A 23,804-nucleotide genomic window follows, 5' to 3' on the forward strand; every position below is an offset into this window, starting at 1 on the left:
AAAGTTGTCCTTAAGCAACTTAGTGGCCCTATCATTATTTGAAGCATTATCAACGAATGTTGTAAATACTTTGTTCTATAAGCCCCACTCATTGATTGACTTAGAAAATGTCTAGAATCTCAAAAGTTATATGTGGTGGAGGCAAGTGTGATAAGCTTAGCAAACGCTTTAGCAATTTCCAATTAGAATCCACATAATGTGCAGTCACAACCATGTAAGGCTAAGTCTAGTTATGCCTTTCAATGCAGCATATAGCTTTTTCTCCTTCTGATACACCAAGCTACTTTTCTACGGTGCTTTATGAAATATGGTAATATAGTCTTTAACACTAAATTAAAGACAAATTCTTCGACAACTGAGAAAACTTTTACATTTATCAACATATAATGGGCAACCATCTCCTTAACTTTAGATTGGTCGTAATTGATTGATAAACTTCCACTCTCTTGAGAATTATCACATGTACCTGAAATATCTTTGGGTTCAAAGTGCACAAACTTTTGATTTCTTAAGGCACGGATTCTTGCAGGACAACGATCTAAGTTTCTTCTAAACTATGTTCTTGAACCTGTGCTACCTAAACATAGCATTTTCTTGCAATGAGAACATTCAACTTTCTTCTGACCATCAGGGAGAGTTATTTCCTTAAGTTAATCCCACACTGTAGATGCTTTTTTTTTCCTTTTTTTTTATGCCTATTGGATTTTCATTTTCATTGGTTTGTTCATTCTCCTTTCCAACCTTATTGTGTGATTGCACTTCTCCAATTTTCAAATTCAAATCTTCATTAACATTATCTTCAATGACTGAATCTGCTGACATTCTATCTAACAAAACACCAAACAAATTATAAATATATCCCACAAATGAGAGGCCAATTTAAAAATAATAATAATACAAACTAAACATGCTAGATAATGACTTTAAAATAAATATGAAGTGTACTGGGTACTCAACCAAATCAAAATAGTAATTAAAATAAAATCCCTCTACTAGAAGAAAACAATATATACACCGAAGGATAATAAACTGTAGACTAATTAAGGCCAAACTAGTTGGGAATAAAATGAGAAGAAAAGTCCACAAATAATCAATTCCAACAACCAACAAAGTAATAAAACAGGTTAATCCAAGCTAGGCGATAATATTTCTTCCAAAATTATTTTCTGCTGTATTATGAAATGAAAGTCCAACAAATAGTTTTCCTCTGTATTAAATGTAATAGAACAAAAGTCCAACAAACGGATAAACGATATGCTCAATTGGATCATAGAGAAAACAGCAATTAATCAGGTGGCAGCAATTTTTCACAATATGATTTCTTATTCTAAAAATAAATATAAATTTACAGCTTTGATAATACTTAAATTAATTCTTATCATTAATGAGATTATTTTTCTCATAGCTTGCATCATAGCAGGAGGAATAAAAAATTATCATTCAAAATACATATTAACATTAATTGAATATATTGACAAAAACAACAAAATATTTTATAGAGAATCATAAGATAACATGAATCCAAACATGAGTAATTTTAATAGCAACAGAACAATCCCTTACAATTATCTCAACATGCTTGGCCTGACGTGATTGCATTAATTGTCAATCCAACCTAACAGTAACAAAAACCTGTATACCAACTCATTCTTCACTCTCATCAAACAAGCATCAAATTGTAACAGCCATCCCAAAAAAAACCAGCAAAACTAAGTATATGACTCCGCTTTCGTCCAACATTCGCAAATTCCTTTTCTTTGCATGAAACTGAAACGCATGCATGCAGCACGCAGCTAAACCCTAGAATACTTAACCCGCTCGCTACTGGGGTCCGCACTCCGCTCTTCTAACTCAGTCTGCCCTCCGCGGGCTAGCTATTCTTGCCGCTCAACAGGCTCTCGAGTCAAGCCGGAGTTTGATCGAACACTGGCTCATTTATCTCGCGAGCTCAGCAAGCTGCTCCAACTTGAGCTCAAAACTCAATAAGCTCGGCTTCTGAGCTTATTATCGGGTTGAGCTCGAGTAAGCTCGCGAGCCGGCTTGACTCATTTGCATCTCTAATTAAGAGTATTATAAAAATCAAAGTATTCATGTGCGTTAAAGAACCATGTTTCCACATATCCATTAAAGCAAAGAAGTTCAATTTTCATAATTTTAAGATAAGGAAAACCTGAAGAAATAGGGGCTGATTAGGGGGTAAGAATGAGGCCGGCGGAGCAAGTAGGATCTTGATTGCAAAAGGGAGGTGGCCAGTCAGTGCATAAGTTGTCAACGTGCTTATCAATGGAATCCATGAAGGTTTGAAATTGTTGGAGAGATGTGCCAATGAAAGCAAATTGAACATCAACTTATTAGAGAGATTTTTGGATTTCGGCAAATTGCAATTCCTGATTACTTTGCATGAAGCGTAGAGCTTCTGCCAAATTGGTGTTCTTCATGTGGTTGGTCCTTGTGGATGAAAGAGCTTTGAAAGGAGGAGGTTCTTGAATGGTACCTGTAAGCAAAATAATAATAATAAACTATAAATAATAATAATAAACTAATAGAAGATGCAATTTTAGAAATGAATATTTCAGCAAGAAAAACAAAGGAACAGAGGACATGATGCAATCTTGGAAAGGAAGAAACAAAAAAGCAAGAGGTGGCCTTGATGGAAGCAGCTAGTCGGTGGAAAACTGAATAGTTGAATGCAAACTACAGGTTTAACTGCTGTTCTTAAGGATCTTCTGTATGGAACAGAGGGTTTTCCAAAGGTAGATTGTGGAAAGAAGAATGGTCAGAGGAGCAGCAGATTCTTAACGAGTAGGAGGTGGAGGAGGCAAACGGTTTGCTGAAAGAAGCAACAAGAAGAGGGCTAGAACAGCCGTTGGTAGGAGAAGCTTGCACCTGCCAGATTGCAAGAAAAGCAGACTGCAGGAGCTACACCGAAAGATGAAGGAAAGAACCACTGAGGAGAAGCTTCTTGAAGAGGAATGATGTGGTCTCAATGAAAAGACCATTTGATAAGCTTCTTGATCTCCATTAAGAGGGGAAAGGAGTCTTTTGAGTAGGTGTAAACTCCTTGAGGAAGAAGGGGAAAGAAGAGAGATTATAAAAAGAAGGAAAGCAGAAATCTTATTTCCTGAAAAAAAAAAATTACAGCATTAAGAGTTTATTTATAGTGTTTACATAAATCAATTTTGAGTTTAATAAAGGATTGAACCAGCTTGTTCAATACAATTAATAATAAATAACTAAAATGGGTTTAGGGATTGTTTTAATGTTGAAACAACATGAACCGCGGGAAATTGTATTTGGCCCTTTGCTTAAATTGTTCCTTCACTTGGAGAGCCATGAGTCCTTCTTCTATGATAAATGTGAAGCATTTTATCACCTTGGTGTTGAATTTTTAAATTATTCATCCATTCTTAGTAATGTTGTTGCACTATATTTGAGTCCAAGATAATATGTTTTTGCCTAACAAACTAACCGATCCAAAAACCCCAAAATGACCTATGACTAAACTAAGTCTTTACTGCCACCTATCATCATACCACCTTTATAATGAATTGAATCAAGGAGAGAGTAGAGACAACAGCAATTGGGAGGGAGAAACAGTTGTTATGGCTCTTTTTGCGACTAGTAGTGATGGGGAAGGAACAAAAGGAATTTAAAAAAATCCCAAATCTACAATTCATATGTTATGTCTGAAGGAAGTGTGAAGAAAGACATCTCCAGGTCTTTCAAATCGGCTCTTACATTTTAACCCACTTAAAAGAATTTGGTCCTTCAAATTCATATCTTAATCTGGAACAGTTGTGGTACTTGAATATCATCTCCTGATCATTCTTCCGCAGTTTTTTATTTTGATTTATTGCTCAAAAGTATCTTGACACAGGGAGCAGATCAATGGCAAACATTTCAACCTTATCCGATCTGTTCTAAGATTCTCTTCATAGCTAATACCTTCTTGAATGAATAATGGATTATGCTAAATAGTTCTGAGAGTTTTCATGTAGGTAGCTCATACAACAACAACAACAACAACATCAAACCTTTATGCCGCTAGGTGGGGTCGGCTACATGAATCCTTTTTCTCCATTGTGTCTTATTAAAAGTAAAATTCTCATTAAATCTAATAAAGAAAGGTCATTCCTAATATTTTCTAACCAAGTCTTTTAGGTTTGCCTCTACCTTTCTTAACATAAGTCAAATCTAATACCTCTACTTTCCTAACCGGGTCATCGGAAGGCCGTCGTTTTATGTGACCAAACCATCTAAGGCGACTCTCTCTATGAAAGAAAAATAAATAGTATCATGCATTGCTGCTAGTCAAAGGGGAAGAGCTAATGAGTATAGAATTTTGTTAACACCCTCAATGTAATAGCCTATTGAATCGACTCAACCGAATCGATTGAGCAGGGGCGAGTGGAATCGGTGCGAGGGGAATTAGAGCGAGCGAGACCAACGGAAGCGAATGTTGGCACAAACAAAATTGACTTCGATCCGTTCGGTGGAGTCAAAGACAGAGAAAGAGGTCGTTCACGTACTAAGGAGGTTTAGCAGCTTCGATCATAGAAGACAAAAATGAGTTCGTGAAAACGTGAAAGAAGAAGAGTGGTTCATGCATTCACTCGAATCGCAGATGGAGAGGAAAGATCTAAGTGCCTTTGATCGGAGAAAAAGGAGCGACTAGTCGTAGGACCTCTTTAGTCTTGTTTGTTGACGAAGAAGGAAAAAAAGTAATCGAGTGGGAGGAAATCAAAAAGAGAGATGGTTCTACTCTGTACTGAAATTCAAGTGACAAAATTAGAAGAGGGAAGGAAAAAAAAGAGTTCTTCAGCGGGGTAATAAGCCAAGAAGAAGAGAGGAGTTCACGCGATCTATTTGATAAGTTAAGTGGGGACAAAGATCAGTTTGATGGATATGGAGAAGAAAAGGAATTCTTTCAACCTGATTGCTGAAGACAAAACCTAAGAAGAAGAAATGTCACACAATCTAATTAAGTAGAGTCAGAATATAGAGAGGAAGAAGTAGACTAAGTAAATCTCGTATTTAGTGTACAAAATAAAAGATGTATGATTTTAATTTGTTTGAACTGATTTGTGTGATTGAGTTTTGAAGGGAACAAGAAAAAAATGGATAGAGCTAAGTGATCTTGTTTGACGAAAAGGAAAAACCATTGAAGGAAATAAAAGAGATTTATTTAAACATCAATTCATCCTTTCATGAAAATTTAGAATATAAAATATAATCAGAAATGTGATGTAATAATTAGTTCAAATTCAAAATTGTCTTTAATGATGTTTGATGCATTCAATGTTGCCTTTGACAACGTTTGAAACTTCTTACATTGTCTTCGACGCTGTTTAACATCATTGGTGTTTGTTTAGACACTGAAAGAACAGAGAAGGTCAGTTGAAAGAAGCACATTGAAAGAAAACAAAAGTGCTCTTGTAAATTAAGGTAAGAATTAAATTTTTTATTCTTAATTTAATGTGAAAATATTTATGAATTAGCTAAGTAAATTGACATAATCATGTACTTGATCTTTAAATTGTCAAAATCAGGAAAGACTGACTAAGAATTAAAGAAACAGTGAAGCAAGAAAATTGACTTTCAAAAAAGAATGTGGGAGATTACACTTTTATTTAATAGCAATTATAATTTTATTTATGATTCAATGCATTTACTGACATGGCATCTTGTATGTATACTTGCAAATCTTAGAATTACTTCACATTAAAATAAATAATCAAATTACCTTTATTAGAGTATAATACACATTAAATGTGATATCATCATATTGAAATACATATATAAATTTAAATGGAAAGAATAAAATTTAATATTTAAAAGAAATGTACTATTTTATGCTTCTCTTTTAATGAACAACATTTTGCTCCAGCATTCATGTCACTACCATCTTATAAAAATTTTCATTAAGTTTGAGGAGTTCCTTTCTATCACACAACAGGCACGATGCATTCCTCTACTTTAACCATCCAACTTAAATTCTACTAATAATATCCACATCAATTTCACCATCACTTTGAATAATAGACCCGAGACATCTAAAACGTGCACTATTATTGATGACTTGATCAACACATGTCAAAGTCCCACCACTAGATCTATTACAACTAAAATTACATTCCATACATTCGGTTTTTTATCTGCGCAAATGAAAACCTCCATAATTCAAATTTTTCATCAATAACCTCTCTAGTCTTATCAACAAGAAGAATATCATCAACAAAAAACATAAACCAATAATATATCGTCTTGCAAATGTCAAGTAAGAACATCCATAACTAAAGCCAAAAGATATGGGCTTAAAATTGATCCTCGATGTAATCCAACTGAAATAGAAAAATGCTTAGCTAAACCATCTTGCATTTTAACACTAATATCAGCTCCTATATGCATATCCTTGATGACTTGAATATAAGCATTATCAACTCATTTCTTTTCTATAACTATTTAAAGCACTTCTCTTGAAACTTTATCATATGCATTATCTAAATCAATATACTCTCATTGTACTTCTCCATCAAACCTCTCAGCAAATACATAGCTTCCATGGTAGACCTACTCGGGATGAATCCAAATTGATTTCAAAACCATTAGTATCACATCATAACTCACAATTATTCACTATGAGAACCGGCCAGTTCGATTCAACTGAACTGGGCCCTTAAGCTAAAGAGCAGGCAAGTCAGAGCACAACCAATTGAAGTCGATCGAGCAAGCTGGTCAGCAGGAGGCTACGATTCCGGCAAGCACGGGTTCGGGAACATTCATGAGCATATAAACACGACTCCTCGTGTGAGATAAATCATTTTCACTCACTCCAATTGAACCACATGAATGGAAAAGATTGTGACCGAGAGGAGGCAATGATAGAGAGGGAGAAAAGAAAATTTGGAGAGAAAGAGAAGCAATTTGGATTAGGAAGAAGAATTTGTGGAAGAGAAAGTTAGAGGAATTTTGTATATTGAGGTTATCCCATTTCTGACGACAGGGACTGAGTAAGTAGTTAAATTTTTTTTTTAATGTTTAAATTTAAAAAATAAATAAATATATGAATTTTAGTTTGACTGAAACAATAATAATGATTTTTCAATAGGACGAAATCAAAATTTGTGAAAGTCTCGATTCAACAAGGAAGGAAGGAAAGAAAGATTTATAAGGTAATTAATTTTGAATTAAAAATATTTAACTTTTAATTATATTAGAATTTAATAGTAGGTGTTGTTATTGTAATAATGATATGACAAATTAGAAGCATCCCATGTTCTATAGATGATGTTTGACGCTTTTGAACTTGTCTCTAACGATATCAAATTAATGCAATGTTATCTTGAAGATATTTAATTTTAGAAATTTGTTTAGCAATAATTGATGTAATTGGATATTATTTGTAGTAGTGAAGAATTCAAATCGTTGAGCTAAGGCAAAGTACTGGAGATAAAAAGAGTTTTAAGAAAATATTAAATAAGAAATACTTAAATGTTAATGCAAATTTTATTTAAATTTATGAAAATCATTGTTTAAAATAACTGTACATATTCAAATATTTCAGTAAGTGACTTTAGGTTGCATTAAAAAAAGCTTGGAATTTAAAAGAGTGTCAACACACGAAACAGATGCAAAGTGGGAGATTACATAATTTTATAGCAAATTCATTTTTGTTCTTTTATTCCACTACAATTATTGAAAAATATTACATAATGCACATGTACTTGCTAAAGTTTAATTATTTAACATGCATCAAATTGAGAATGACTTATATATATATATATATATGTGTGTGTGTGTGTGTGTGTGTGAGTGAGAGAGAGAGAGAGAGAGAGAGAGAGAGAGAGAGATGTTTATACAAATTAATATGAATGTGACAGAAAATGAAATAAAAAATGAATATTAATATATAAATGAAAAGTGTAAAAAAGAGAAAACAATATATACATGCAAATACAAGAGTTCACCTCCTTAAGGTACTAGTTAGGGAAACAACGTACCTGTGCATATTAAATGGAAAAAATAAATGTAAACAAAAATGAAAATGAAATGATGGTACCTTCATTTGTACAAAACTTTGACGGTGCTTATATAATAAATGAAAAGGGGAAAAGAATAAAAAAATGGAAAAAGGAATAAGTTATTTAAAAGAAATCTAATTAGAATCTACATTTATATTGAATGTTTATGTATATTTTAAATAAAAAGGTTCGGCAAAGGAACATTATTGTTTTTATGTATGCTTACCTTCATTTGCCGTTTTTCGTGCCATGCATCTTGGGATTCCGGCCGGCTACTCCTTCCCGTGGCCATGGCTTTTCGATTTCGGTCGTCCTCCTTGGCTCCCGTGAATGGCTCTTCGGTTTCTTGGCTTTGGGTTGATTTCCATAAAAAGCAAGAGTATTTAATGCTTGTGATGTTTAGGTTCTTGTGTTAGAATTAATGTTTATTTCTTTTCATATTCTCTTCTCATATCTATATATATATGAGATGTATTGTAATGTTTTAAGTAGTGAATGTGATATGTGATTTTTGGAAAAAAATCTATTAACCTGCGGGTTGCTTGGAAATCCTGCGGGCTCTTTCCACCCTTCTTTCTCATCCCCTCCGAAAATCCTGCGGGCTCTTTCCAACCTTTCTTCTCGGGCTTCTAATCTCTTTCGTCTCTCCGCAAGTGCCGCTCCATCTGTATCTTTCTTCTCCAAGTGCAGCAACTTTAGGGTGTCGTCTTTAATTTTAAGTTTGCAAATCGTCGTCGTTGTAATTTCTTCTTTTTTAGTTTTTTTTTAAATGTAAGAGTTTGTTCATCCATTTTCTCGTCTTTAGTCATTTTCATCCGTAGAAGTTCGTCGTGTCTTTTGTGATCAAGAGATGTAGGCCCCCTATATTTTTTTATTACATTATTATTCATTGAGTTTATTATGAAAATTCAAAATTCTAAATTGAAATTTCAAATTAATACTTTGAAAAATAAATGGCTGATAGAAAAGAATTCGTCTATAGAAGGAGAAAAAATAAAAATAGGTAAGAATTGATTTGAAATTTGTTCAAATTGAAAAAATATTATTTTAGTAGCTCTCTTCAGTTAGATGTTGGATATTAGTCTATTAAGGTGTTTTATGTTACTGGAAAGAACTATATTAACCGTCCAACTATCTATATCCACCTCATTAATTCTAATCTTCGGGCCGGGACGTGATACTCTCACCCATATATTAATATATGACATGCTAACGCAATTCCTCTTTAATTCACACACTCCTGTGCAACACCTTTATTCTTAAAAATAGAAAACAACATACTCTTTTTCTACTCATCTGGCATCTTATTAGACTTTTTTTCTGGCATTTTTTTAGACTTAAAATAATATTAATGAGTTTAATAAGCTAAGAAATTCTTTGATTTTCTAAGCATTTCCACACATCTAATGGAATATCATCAGATCATACTATTTTCTACACTTTGTTTTTTTTAAAGCCCTTCAAATTCCATTTTACTAATAACATAATAAAAAATAAAAATATTTATTTTCATTTAGCATGCCAAGGTTACTAAAGTCAATCTTAAGATCTAAAAACTTCATTGAAAAGTTTATCAAATATCTAATCCACCTATGTTGAATATAGGCTTGGTTTGGGGTGGTTTTCTTATAACTTTTTAAAATAGCTTTTTAATAAAAAAATTTCTTGAGGTAAAATTTTTGAACAAAAAAGCTGATTTAGAAAGCAATAAGAAAGTCGTCTCAAACGAAGGCATAATCTTCTAAGAAAATTACTTTTTCATCATCATTTTAATTGTACTTATCTTGAACTGAATTCTTATTTCTCCTATCTCTTCATTTAGCTAACTTATATATACATCTTTCGATATTCTTAGTATTGAATATATTATATAATTCGCTAAAGGCTAAATTTATTACATCACAAATTGTTTTCTTCGACTCCCAATGGACCCCTCGATATCTAGTTTAATTTTTCATGTTTTAACATTAAAACCAATTTTAATAACAAAACTTCTTAGTTTTTATTATTTCTTGCACATTTTAATTTCACTAGAAACTATTTTTACTACTATGAGCTTTTTTCTTTTGAATCTTCAAACACATACTTTGTAACATTTTTAACCTCACTAACTATTTTTTTTCACGTAACATTAACTTTCTCATAAACTCAATCTTACTTGTAAGAATATTTTTGTTAGCATTTTTTAAATACTTTACTTGTAAGAATATTTTTGTTAGCATTCTTTAAATACCCCAATCCTAAGATAATATTTTTACTTTATTTTTCAATAGCCTTGTCAGTGCAATATTGAATATGTAAGTCAAAGTCCTTCAACTCAAATCATTACCTAAGCATCAAATCCAGCTCTCCTTTTGAGAAAAAGAATGACATATTAGTATGATCTATGTAAACCTCATATTGAATTTCAAAATGATAATGCGTTCATACCTTCTACCTAAAAACAACTATAGTCAGTTCCAAATCATAAAATAAGATAATTATTTTCATGTAGCTTGAGATGCCTAAAAGTATAGGTTACCACCCTTCAATGTACACCTCAAACCGTATGTGAAACATCATTATAGACATGGAATCCATCAATATTTGAAGGAATGGTGAGACAAAAAGTCAATAATAGGCAATTATTGAGCTTCCAAAAACTTTGCTCACAAATCAAACCACACAAACTTCAAATACTTTAAAACCAATGTACTTAAAGGTGCGGTAATGCTAAAGAAACCTCAATGAAACTCCTTTAATGATCAATTATACCAAAAAAATTATAAATCGTTGTGATAGTACTACATCTTGTCCAATCCATCATTATCTTGGCCTGAATAAAATAAATATAAATTGTTACTCCTTTACTGATATGCTCTAGGAAAACCACCTCTTGAAGTTAGAAACCATAGTTTGATAATTTTTCAAAATGATAAGGAGAGTAAAATGAGAGATTTTATGACAAAATTTTATTCCCCTGCTCTGTAAAAAAAAAGATAATAAAAGTTATACTTAAATAGGTGAAGAAATAATAATATAGAAACAAACAAATTTTGGAATTAGTCTTTAATTATAGAATTCAAAATTAACTACATAGCATAAATATCGTCCACATATTATCGTAGATGAAAAATTATTGTCATTGATTATTAGATTGTTGTAGATAAAAAGCTATTATCCACATATTGATAGATCATTTCAACACCCTACCACAATCCGGAGTCAATATGATCCTGCCCTTATCATTGCTTACATTATCAAAACTTATTCTAGGTAAAATCTTCATGCAATATTTGTAGTTTGAGATTTGTTAAAACATAATTTAGAGGGCTATTTCATTACCATTTTTTTAGTAAAATTATAAAATAGTCCCTTTACTGTTAGTAAATGCTCAATTTAGTATCCGACTTTTATAATGACCCAATGAAGTCTCCGAAAATTAGAAAATATTTGAATTTGATCCCACTGTCAAAATTAACAAATAAAGTTAACTCCAACATTTAAATGTGAGGTCATTTTAGGTTTTAAGGTTTAATATTTTTTTTTTATTTATCATATTAAAATAAATATAAAAATTATAATAAAAATTAACTAACTAACTAAAGAGTGAATAATTAATAAACGTGATTAACTTACATTAAAATTTTTATATTTATTTTAATATGATAAATGACAAAGTACATAAAAATAATAATATAATCTCACATACATCCTAAAACCCCAAATATCCTCACATTTAACTGTTGGGATTAACTTTAATTATTACTTTTGGCATTAGAACCAAATTGAGACATTTTCTAATAGTTTGAGGACTACGTTGTGTCATTATGAAAGTCTGAGATTAAATTAGACATTCATTAATAGTCGGTGGATATTTTTAGGCTTTTACTCTATCACATATAAGTATCACTAAATTTTCTAAACATTTTGGTTGTTACTTATCAATTTCACTTCCATTAAAGAATATCATGCAGTGAATTTGTGTTCTAATACCCTTAACCTCTTAAATTCTTAAAAAAATTTAGATTAATTTAACACGCTTTAAAAGAAATCTCTCATATCCTGCTTATATTATTTGTCATACCATTACCTACAGAAACATATATTTTTTGAAAATCTTTTATAAGCATCTCTATAATCAATAAAAAGATATATGAATAATATTAATAATTATTGTAACATTATTTTGATTGGAAAAACATTGGTAACTCCATAATTATTCCAAACACGGCAATGTTACATCTTACTTATCTTTAACAACTTTAATATACCTCCAACACACTTTTCATCCTAGTGCTCACCAAATTAATTCTCAAGAGTGCTCAATCATAAAGTAAACTTTCGTAAATGTGTACTAACATGATTGATAGTTTGCAGTATATATTCCACCAAAATAAATATACTGGTTAACACCTTCAGCAAAGTTGCAGGTTATCTTAATAAACTTTAACATGAAATAACTGTATGTTACCTCTTCTTGCCTGAGCCTTGGCAGCCACTGCGTAATGCATAAATTGATGCTAGTCGTTGAACCTATAGAAAACAAGAAAATATATAAATCAAGAAAAAACAAGTTGCAAAATAATTTACAAAAATGGAAAAATCATCCAAAATTAACACCCGAGAAACAGTAGCAGATGAAACCATTTCAATCATGCTCACAAACAATGCCATGAATAGCCAGTTTAAGCACATGTTGTCTATTTCCTTTTTATAGACATGTCAACTTTCATTTACTGTGGATAATAATTTTCATGCTAGTTGGAAATAATTTTCTATATTAACATTTAACCTAAAAATCCCATAAATCATTTCATAATTTTAACTTGGGTAATGGTTGTTAAACATTATAATACCAGGTAATATTTCTAGTGGTATTGTCTGCATCCATTAACAGAAGTGCTAGCTTTATTTGTGCTTCATCATTCAAAATAAAAATAAAATAAAATTAAATCTTTGGGGTTGCATTGCACTTTGCACGTTGATAATCTTTACACAACTTATCTTTTATCCTAACCTCCTCATACAATATGGCAGTGCTGTTTGATATATTATGTTCTATTAGGTTAGGGCCATACTTTACATGTCTAAACAATCTCGTGTGTCTCTTCTCACATTTTGCATGTTGAAACAGTGATCCACCACGGGCCTTTGTTCTTTTGGAGTAAAAGATACAAGAGTCCTCACTAGCTAGGGCCAATGTGTACAACCTCAGAGATAGGATTATAGTAAAGAGAGGATTTATGGTTGTTATTATTATTATTATTATTATTTTTAATTGAGTTTTAGGGAGAGAGCGCTTATAATTTTCCCAGAACTTTTAAATATATTTGTGTTTTCATGAATTTGAAAGGCATCTTAAAAGTTTAGGATCCCCTCCGGTTGAGATTTTTTATCAACATGACCATCATTAAGGTGATTAAGCACTTATAACAAATCCGCAAAGCATTTCAGATCTCGCATTTAGGAGCTTGACATAAAGATTAGAGCACATGAGGAGTATTTCATTTCAAGAATTTAAAATATTGGTAGGATTTGAATTAAGGTGAACAAACTAGTTTATGTTATGTTTAACAAAAAACTGAAAGATAGACATCTCAAATTGCAAAATCAAGGAATCATTGAGAATGGAATTGACCCTTTGCTTGTTGATGAGTTACAATCTGATGATGAATGGGTTACTCCTAAGAATGTTGATGTATCTGAAGTTGAAGCAGAAGGAGAAAGTCATGTCAATGAAGAAGACAATGAAGCAACTACTCAAATATATAAAAGAAAGAAACAAAGTGAGATTGGAGCTTCAAAAAAATTTAAAGGTATTCTTAAATATAATGAATTATTTTGTATGTTACTATTGTTTCATTTTAGAGCTAATGAAATATTAACAGATATAAGAGATAAAGGAAAAAATATTATAGATGAAGAAGAGTTGGAGGATGACTTTGACATTAATTATGAATATTCTTCTGAAGACAATCAAAGTGATGATGAGCCTGCTTTGGGTCTTGATCCTAAGGGGATGTTTTATTTTTAAGTGAGTTTATTTTAAATCTTGTATTCCAGTAATATTATCTTAAAACAAATCTTCAAATTCATAGTTGACATAATATTCTGTTATTTTTTGTCATTATTTATAATTTTAAATTAATTTATTTTAATCGTTTTGAGGCTTACGCCTCGATCCGCCTTGAGGCTTACGCCTCGCCTCGCTTAGAAAAAACGCCTCGATTCCTGATTTCGCCTTTTAAAACCTTGGTTACTGATAATATACAATCCTTCGGAGTACACACGGCAAAAATATATCAAAATACAAGATACTTTGTTACAAAGGAACCAAAGTTAACAAAATATTCCAAAGATGGGGCATCACCATCGAAAGATATGAAGCAACTCAGAAAAAAAAATGTTAAAAAGTAAAGAAAGAAAAAGAAGGCAATGGAGACTCTCCCAAAAGTAGTTGATACTCCATCTAAGCTAAAACGAGTTATTCCTCACTTGAGAAATGATACTAAGGGAGAAGAGGGCATCCTAATCAAACCCAAGGATACACACAAACCTCGAACTAAATGGAAGAATATAGAAGTTCATTTAAATTATGAGTTTGACTTATAAGACACAATAAATCTACCTAAAGAAAATAACAAATACATAAACATCAGAAACTGTTCTTGTTGTTGCACCAACCCCTTCCAAGCATTTCAAATAGATTATTCCACACAAGGTTTACAACACCGAAGAGTTAAGAACACTCTACACCTCTTTTACAAAAGAGTAATAGAGCAGTGAGTCTATTACACAAATACATGCTACACAATGATGAAATTTTGACTAGCTTATCAAGTGCATCGAATTTGGGGAAATAAATCTCATAAAGATGCCTAAATACTATCCTCAAAAGATCTAAAAGATGGTACTCAAACTAGAAGATTGTACCATAAATACTAAATGATAAATTAAATATTTTCAAGGAATATGATATCAAAAAAGTCCGTAGGTGTCACAAAGAAGTGAAAATTATACAGCTAATAGTCTCAAATTTATTTTACTAAAATATCCTCGAAAAGAGACTTATTATACAATTGTACAATAAATTGAGTTTGAAGGCACTAGTGAAGAGGGCCTTTATGAGATTGACCTCTCGGATAATCAAAACATAAAAACCAAACCTACACCTAAAGAACTTGAAGATGGTGGACAAGTTGCTATGATTGATGAACTATAAGAAATTAATTTAAGAACCAAGATCCTCCCTCGACCTTCATCAACTTCTACTTGAGGAAAAATGCTGAGATGTTTTTCTTATCCCCTAATGCGGAAATTTATATATTAGCTATCAAATCAGGCGAAATAATAATCAAACAAGCTCCAAAGTGAATGAGATTAGAAATTGAAGATTAATTGATGATAAAGACCAGACATTCATTGAAGTGGGCTTAATTTAAAAAGAGAAACATGTCGATTAGACAGCTAATATTATTCCCATGAAGAAGAAACATGGTCAAATTCATATCTAGATTGACTTCTAGGACATCAATGAGTTGTGACCAAACAATGACTTTTCGGTTCTTCATATTTGAATTGCTAATTGTCAATACAATTAACTATGACATGTTCTCTTTTATAGATTTGATCATCAAACTATAATCAGATTTAAATGGCTCCTGAGGATGAAAAACATACATAATTTAGAAAGCTCAAATGGCATATTTTGTTACATGGCCATACCCTTTGTTGTGAAAAATATTGAAGTTATAAGTTAAAAGCTAGTAACACGCATCTTCGATGACTTAATCCATAAGAAAGTAGAGCGTCATGTTGATGATTTCATCATCAAAAGAAAGAACCATAAGGATCACCTCAATAACCTGAGCATTGTATTTGAGAGAATATGAAATTTTAAACTCAAAAAGAATCATCTCGAATGTGCTTTCAAGGTTTATTAAAAAAATGTTTATATTGTATGATATAGAGGAATAAAGATCAATCCTAACAAATTCAATCTGATAATTGACAAAAAGTCTTCAACAACTTCATTCGTTATAATGACAAATAGTATTTATTTAACAATTTATATCAAAACTATCAAGCAAAACTCAACCAATAACAAAATTAATTAAAAAGAATGTTTGCTTCAAATGGGACAAAAAATGCCAAGAAGTATTCAATAACATCAAGAAATATTTGTTACGTCCAAATATTTGCAATGCCAAATTGGAGAAAGCGTTGTACATAACATAATGAGTCCCTAGGTGTATTATTGGCGCAACACAAAGAGGAAGGCCACAAGAATGTTCTTTGTTACAAAAGTTTCTAGGAGCAAAAGTACAGTATTCTTCAATCGAGAAGCACTCGTATTTTTATTGTCATTTTAATTTCCCCCTTTTTATTGTCATTTTAAATTTTATATTTGTATTTATACTTAATGCTTCCTTCTAAATACCATATTTTCAAATAATTAACCATTAAGAAGGAAGAAGAAAAAAATGAGAAATTTACAGTCAATTTCAGATTTTTGCTAAGATTTATAATCACATATGCTTAATAACTCTTTTACAGAATTAGCATCTACTACCCTAAGCTCATCATGCATATTTAAAACTAAATGCTTCGTACAGCTCTTATGATCAACAAAGCATTTGAAAGCGTTTCCTTGTATGTTTGACTTTAAGTTAGAACTATTTATCTCATTGAGTTCGTAGCTTATTTGATGCTATACTATGCTTTCAAGAAAAGCAAACGGGCACATGCAATAGGGAGCAGGTAATCTATTTTTCTCTATCATCAATATTGTTTATTGTATAATTTCAATTATTGTAAAAGAGATGTATGTTGATGATATAAATTAAAGACATTGGGTATGTATGAATTTATTCTGGAAGTTATATTAGAAACACTATATTTGATTTAATTTTAAATCTGTATGATCCCATTGCAATGTATATGAAGAATCTATTAGATATTATTAAATGTTAGGTGCACTTTCAGGATGATCGAGCAAGAATACTTTTCACTCATTCAATCCTGACAAGTTGAATCAAAATGGATTTGGTGAAAATTATATCTACACAAATTGTCCGCTAAATTTGTTACTCCACATGATAGCCTAAACCGAAAATGAGGCATCACATGAGGAGGCAACATTGCAGCCAAGGATGTTAGTTGGAGTCGGGCCTAATATTTTTGAAGATTTTGAAGTAAATTCACCTGAGTTTCTGTGTCTCTGACTCCTATACGCCATGTATATTGGCATATCCTACAAACTCTTTTCTTCCCTTAGATACCTCTGTTTCTTAGCCCAAGGAAACATCTGAAGTGAAAGAAAAGATACATAGTGAAGCTTTCAAAGTACAGGCATATACACCCACAATTTTTAACATTACACCGATGCCTGGCCCTTCCTCCTTAAATAGCCATTCAATATCTGTTGGAGCATCCTGCTCAGGTACATTTCATTTCTTCCATCATTTTTGTTTATCATGCCTCCTTTCATTTTACGAAATAATAACTTTCATTGCTTCATGCAGTACCAAAGAAATTAGGTTATCAGTTTAAGATCCGCTGCAGATGCTCGTCAACAGGTAACTCGTAAAACATTGATGTAGGCAAAGGGGGGTCAAAACAAGTTGAGTTGAAATTTTTGTAAGTTCTACTAGAGTCAACTAATTAATGAGCCTCTTCTTATTATTCAGCTCATAATTTGTGTATTTATTGCCAAATCTAGATTCCCCCTCCTTTACTCCCCTCTCTAAAGACTCTTTGGTTTCCCCACTTGTGCCTCTTCTCCTCCTTTTGTCTTCTCAGTTTCCCCTTGCTGGTTGGTTTCCCGTGCCTTGCCCCTTTGTCTTATGTGCTGGCTTCTCGGGACCCTTATTGGCTTGTTTTCCCTGGCCTGATGCTTTGCCTCCTGTGCTGGCTTTTCGGGTCCCTTGCTGGCTGGTTTCCCGTGACTATTTTGGGGGGGGGGGGGGGGTTTGGGGTGGTTCCTCCCCGTTTTGAGTGATTATTGGCTTAGCTTCTTCCCAGTTTTCTGTGCAGTTTTTTATGTCTTTTGGCCTTCTATATTATAAGATTTAATGGGATTATTTAGTAGTTTTAGGTGGCTGTTTGGCTACCCTTTTCTTCTATAAATAGGTGTTTTGGGATGTTAAAAGGATGGTTATGTGGCTATTTTTTGGATAAAAACCTGCGGGTTTCTTCGTGGAAAAGCTTGCGAGCTTGTTCCATTCCTCCCTTCTCCTAGGAAAGCTTGCGAGCTTGTCCTCCTATCTTCTTCTCGGCTTCTAATCTATTATTCTATCCGCAAGTTCCCTTCCACTTGTATCCTTCTTCTCAAAACAAAGCAACTTTAGGTGTTTAAGTTGTCTTTATGTCGTCAAAGTTTGTAAGTGTCTTGTAAGCGTCTTTTATAATATTAAAGTTTGTTTTTATTGTAATTTGTCTATTTTGGTGCAATCTTTGTAATTTTTAATACCTAGGAAAGTTTAGTCTTTGCTTGCAAAAATTTGGGGGCTTTTCCCAAATTTTTGCTCGCATCAAACATGCACATGCAAGAATAGAGTTTGAGGTTTTTGCAAAAGTTGATCTAAAACCTAGATCCTGGGTCGCCTGAGTCACTAGAGCGCCTCACATCAAACACCAACATCACCTTAGATTACTTAGCTCACTTCTATTTGGATGTACCAGCTTCCATGGGTCCTGCTTGATGCATGGGCTGGATAACCTGGATTTTATGCTTTGCCACACATGCAAGTACACATGTGAGCTTTATCTCACAGAGTTGAGAATCTTTATCATGGCATATGTTTTTGGGCATGATGAAAGGACCCTACCAGAAATCATCCTTCAAAGCCCAAGTTATCTTTGAAATCAACCAGCAACATGCATTAAGATGTATGCCACATATTTGGAACTAAGTAGCAGCATCCACTAGGAATTAATAGTTCATAACATGCTCAAACAACAATTAACATCTGTAAACAAGTAGTGAAGGAAAAGAAAAAAGAAGTTGCATGATGCATATGAGCAATCAAATTTGGTTTAAACTTTAACGGTCATTTAAGATCCCTTTTTGTATTAATTTTTTTTTTATTTTATTTTATTTTTATTCTATTTATATTTTGATATGAAATAAAAACATGTATAACATTTTAAATATAAGCTACTTTTGCTTTTAGTTTTTATTTTAATTATCATCACATGAATCATTTGCTTGGAAGAGAGTGGCCTGGTGTCGAGATTGGATATGTTGTTGAACCAGATGTAGAAATTGTCAACTTCAATGCGGAGTCGGCTGACGGCGAGCATCAACTAGGCCCGTGGCTGTCAATGAACTGGCCAAAAGTTGGCGCAAAGCTAGCTGGCAGGTTTTGCAAGGTCGGATGGTTGGAAGTTCATGCTTTGAAAATAAGAAAAAATGCCTAAAAGTCACCTTGAGTGATTTTTAAATAACTTGATTTGTTTTTTTTTTTTTTAATGAAAAAATAAAAACACTCACGACACACTTAAAAACATGTTTTGTCCAAAATTTAAAAAAACAAAAAACAAAACAAAACAAAAAGTCATGCCAACCAAGCCCAATTTTTAGCACCAATTTCCTTTACTCCAGTAAGCAGGATTTCCGTGTGAAATTTTTCTAATAGATCTTTGTAAGCATATGTGCACGTGAGGCCATTTAAGAACAAGAATTCTGGAAGTTTATTCTTAATTCAAGATAATTATCAAAAATAATTGAGAAAAACATCTAAGCATTCAAATTCGCTGTTATTACTATAAGAAGCCAAGATATGCGAACAAGCAAAAGATCACACTAGTGCATGGACAAACCATGGAGCAGCGAGCAGAGACTAAGATCAGTACAAATGATTTATAATGCATGAAGAGGGCAGTAGGAACACATTTAATTAAATCATCAAAAGCAATTATTCAGTACCCTGCATCTCAGAAGCTTAAAAAAAATGAATGGCCATCACAAGTAGATGTGCTCACCAGATTTAGTGCAAACAATCTTGTTTCCACATCCAACCAAGGAATTGATGATTTTGAAGTGGTCCATCCATCATTCAAAAGCTACAAGAAAGGTTTCTCAAGTAAATGCACATACACTTTTAATGCAAAACTGAATACAAAAGTAGATACTTGCACAAACCAACTGATAAGTAGGAAATAGTTCATGCCTCGATAAAAAATAATAATAATAAGATGCTATAAATGTGACTTATCATTAATATTATTAAAAGACATAATTCAGTATACAAGGGATGCCCAAAAAATAAAATATAATAAAACTGCTACTTCAGAATTATGCACGTGATAGTTTCCTATGTTGCAGAAGATGCGTGACAAACATCATTCTTAGAGTCAAACTTTAACCCACAAGATCAGTGGAGAGGAGCTACAGCATGTAACACTCAAATTTAAAAAAAAAATGTGAGATAAAATTTCTTCTAGAAATTATGTCCAACAATTCACACGTCTCGAATATATATATATATATATATATATAACAGAAGAAATGAGGGAGAGGTAGAAGATGAAAAATAAAAAAGGGCAGGGTGAGCTCAGTACAGCAAATCGAGACGTTAAAAAAAAGAAGAAAAAAAAGAGAAAATATGAACGTAAAAGGAAAAAGGAAATAAAAAGAAATGAAGAAGGAAAAAAGAAGAGAAGAAGGGAAGAAGAAGAAGAAGAAAATTGGGAGAAAGAGAAGAAGAAAAAAGAGAGGAAGAAGGAGAAAAAAAAAACAAATAGGAAGGGAGAATTCAAGACTATCGGAAAGAATCCTAATTTTTTTCTTCAATAGATTGAGTTTGGATTTGTGTTATAGAATTGAAGGCTTAAATGGGAGAAATTAACATGAGGTAAAAAATACAGTTTGATGTTAACCTATTTGACTTTGACGAGACAAATTAGAAATTTATCTTGAATTGAGAAAATTATTTTCATTAGGTTATCTACAAAAAAATAGGAGGTCGATGCAATAGAAATGAAGATATTCATCCTAAAAATGATCTTGTAATTCAGGTGAGATACTCAATCTCTAATATCAAGAGCAAATAACTCCTAGTATTTAAGAATTGTCAAATTATATAATTTAATTAAATTGCAAGATGTTATTTCTTCATATTGAGCATGATATGATGCATTTAACAAGTTTAATGAATTTTTATTGGATCACTTATTTAAAGAAATTAAATATATTTTTAATCAAGAAAATTTAAATTATTCATTCAAATGTATAGATGTTGAATTTCACATAAGATGTCTACTCATCATGCATGTTAAATAGATTAAGTGATAAAAGTTGAACATTAATGCTAAGCAATGAGATTTAAAATGTTAATGATGATGATATAAAATTTGAAGAAATCAATGAAAAGTTATATCATATGGAATAAGTAGGTAGACTATGATAACCTGCATAGATAGAGGCAAAAGCTCTGAAGAGATGAGCCTTTATAAAAAAAAAAAAAAGAATGGTTCATGACTCTCGATCCTACAAAGTTGATACTTTAAAGTTCAGGGGCCATTAATAATTGTTGTATTGAATTGTCAAAATTTTATCAATGATTTTTAGGGCAACGATCGAGACAACGACCAAACATATAAATGTACTAAAAGTACTAAAAGCCTATAGACATCTTATGACATTTCTAAGGAAATAGTTAGTAATGATAATGAAAATCAAAATGCTACAAGTAATTTGTACATGTGTTTTATGATTTAAAATTTTGACAAGTTCATTACATATTTTTACAATACTTCATGCTACTAGCTTAAAATTATGTCTTTTATATAGCTGAATGTCAAAGTCAACTTTCTTAAAAGTTATCAAAGCTTTAAGCTCGTAATATCTATAAAAAAAAATTACTCATGTTAATTCAAAAGTTCAGCATGCATATTATTACTTCTTTCTAATATATTTGAACAATATAGATATAGTAAATTTGTTTAACTAGTTGAGCATATAACTCATTAGATATTATGATAATTATTTTTTCAAAAAAGAAAAAAAGTAGGCGGTCATAGACAGGGACTTGAACCTAGTATTATGAGTGGATGCACAATTATGGGATGTAATATAAAAAAAGCATGCATGATGTGAATTAATGATTTTGGTAATATAAAAATTTTCTATGAAAGTTTTAGAAGCTCTATAATCTATTTTGATTATTTAAATTATGCACACTTCTATATCAATGAATATGATGAATCAATTAAAAGATGATATACAATTTGTGATAATTTAATCAGATCAGTTTTCTACTCACTCAAATCTAAGTTAAAAGAATAATCATGGGAGATATTGTTAGAAAACGAGTCTGACTAGACTATTCGTCTCTATTACACCACATAGTCGACTGGAAGGGATTCGAAATGGGGAATCACACAACAAAAAAGAACTAAAAAAGGTAAAACAATCATAGTGGTGGTAACATGAAGTCCACGTGGTTTTCAAGAAGCTACACCAGCAATTTTCATAAATACACACTTAGTATATTAAAAATACCATAACATCATACAGTCACAGCATAGTGGTGCTTCTATAAATGTGTTCTTTTTAATTAACTCATCCTGAAAAAAAAAAAAAAGATCTGGAAAACTTTCAAACTAATAGAAAATGAAACAAGTATCATATTAACAGCCTATATGTTAAAATCTTCGCTCCATTGATAAATGCATAGCTGCCAATTTCTATAAAAACATGGCACAAATGTCATCAAGATTGTCATATCTGAAATTTAGCATCACTGCAGCCTCTTCTAAATATATCCTTAGGATATTCTTATTGTGATTTCCCATTAATTGCCATGTTTTGTGGCCCTTCTCTAAATACATGCTTGTATCAGGTTATTATTTTATAAATGAATAATTATTTCTTCCAATGCCCTAAAACAATAAATTATTTTTTATGAGCCGGTAGAATTGATGCATCATTATCATACAACTTCAGAAACTTCGATTGGATGCATTTTTAGCAAGCTAGGTTGATCATTCCACTTGCCATCCTAGCTTTCTTCCCCTGCAGCCACCCGCTTCTGTTTATTAATGCCTTTTTCAAGTTGAAAACTCTTAAGGACATTAGTATTTTATAAATTGGTTACTAGCCTCTTAGTCTTGAATGTTTGTTTCAAGTTGAAAACTCTTAAGGACATTAGTATTTTATATACTGGTTACTAACCTCTTAGTCTTGAATGCTGCTTATGTAGATAACGAAATCTCATACTTGTATTAGGATATTATCATTGAATAATAAAATATGCTCTCTTAATGAAATTTTGGCCATTCCTAAGCGTGTGCTTGGTTTGGTTCTTCCAAGGTTACATATGCATACTTCTAAATCTAAGTTGGGAACGTTGATCCCCTACTAATTGTGTGCGTTAATTCATTCAGCATTTGTGCAACTATCCAGATAAATTATCAAGTATCATCGCTCTGAATCTTAACCCTGACAATCGAGTTCTGCTTCACTGGCATTGACAGTAAGAATTTCTTGGGATCAAACCAAAGGAAGAATTTAGTCTTTTTTTCCTCTTCTGGTATTGAAACAAATACAAAAACTTAAAAAATTTTACTCGTATTATATAACTAATTACAAACGCATTATAGAACATAAGTCCCTAATAAACCTAGACTGTTAAAACAAGGAATCATACCCATGTAAAAGAGGAAAAACAAAGTCCAACCTATTCTAAACAAAATAATTAAACTTAGATTATTGGCTCGTTATAGTGTGTGCAGCACTAAGGTAGTGCTACAATACCATCATACATGAACATTGCCTCAAAACAGTGCTCATTATCA

General features: G+C 31.9%; 1 protein-coding gene across 3 annotated transcripts in view; it reads right to left on the bottom strand.

Moving 5' to 3' along the window:
- The window catches only part of LOC110092572 (transportin MOS14), a 132,848-nt gene that overhangs the window by 92,577 nt on the left and 16,467 nt on the right, over positions 1 to 23,804 (bottom strand). For all 3 annotated transcript variants that reach the window (XR_002302599.2, XM_028698005.1, XM_020817182.2), the window contains exon 12: positions 19,989 to 20,069. Coding sequence is in view for 2 of the 3 variants with exons in the window: in XM_028698005.1 (XP_028553838.1) it covers positions 19,989 to 20,069 (81 nt within the window). In the remaining variant the exon portion in view is untranslated. The remainder of the gene's footprint in view (positions 1 to 19,988; positions 20,070 to 23,804) is intronic.

This window comes from Dendrobium catenatum, unplaced genomic scaffold, assembly GCF_001605985.2.
Source record: "Dendrobium catenatum unplaced genomic scaffold, ASM160598v2 fragScaff_scaffold_1026, whole genome shotgun sequence".
In the NCBI taxonomy this organism is placed as follows: domain Eukaryota; kingdom Viridiplantae; phylum Streptophyta; class Magnoliopsida; order Asparagales; family Orchidaceae; genus Dendrobium; species Dendrobium catenatum.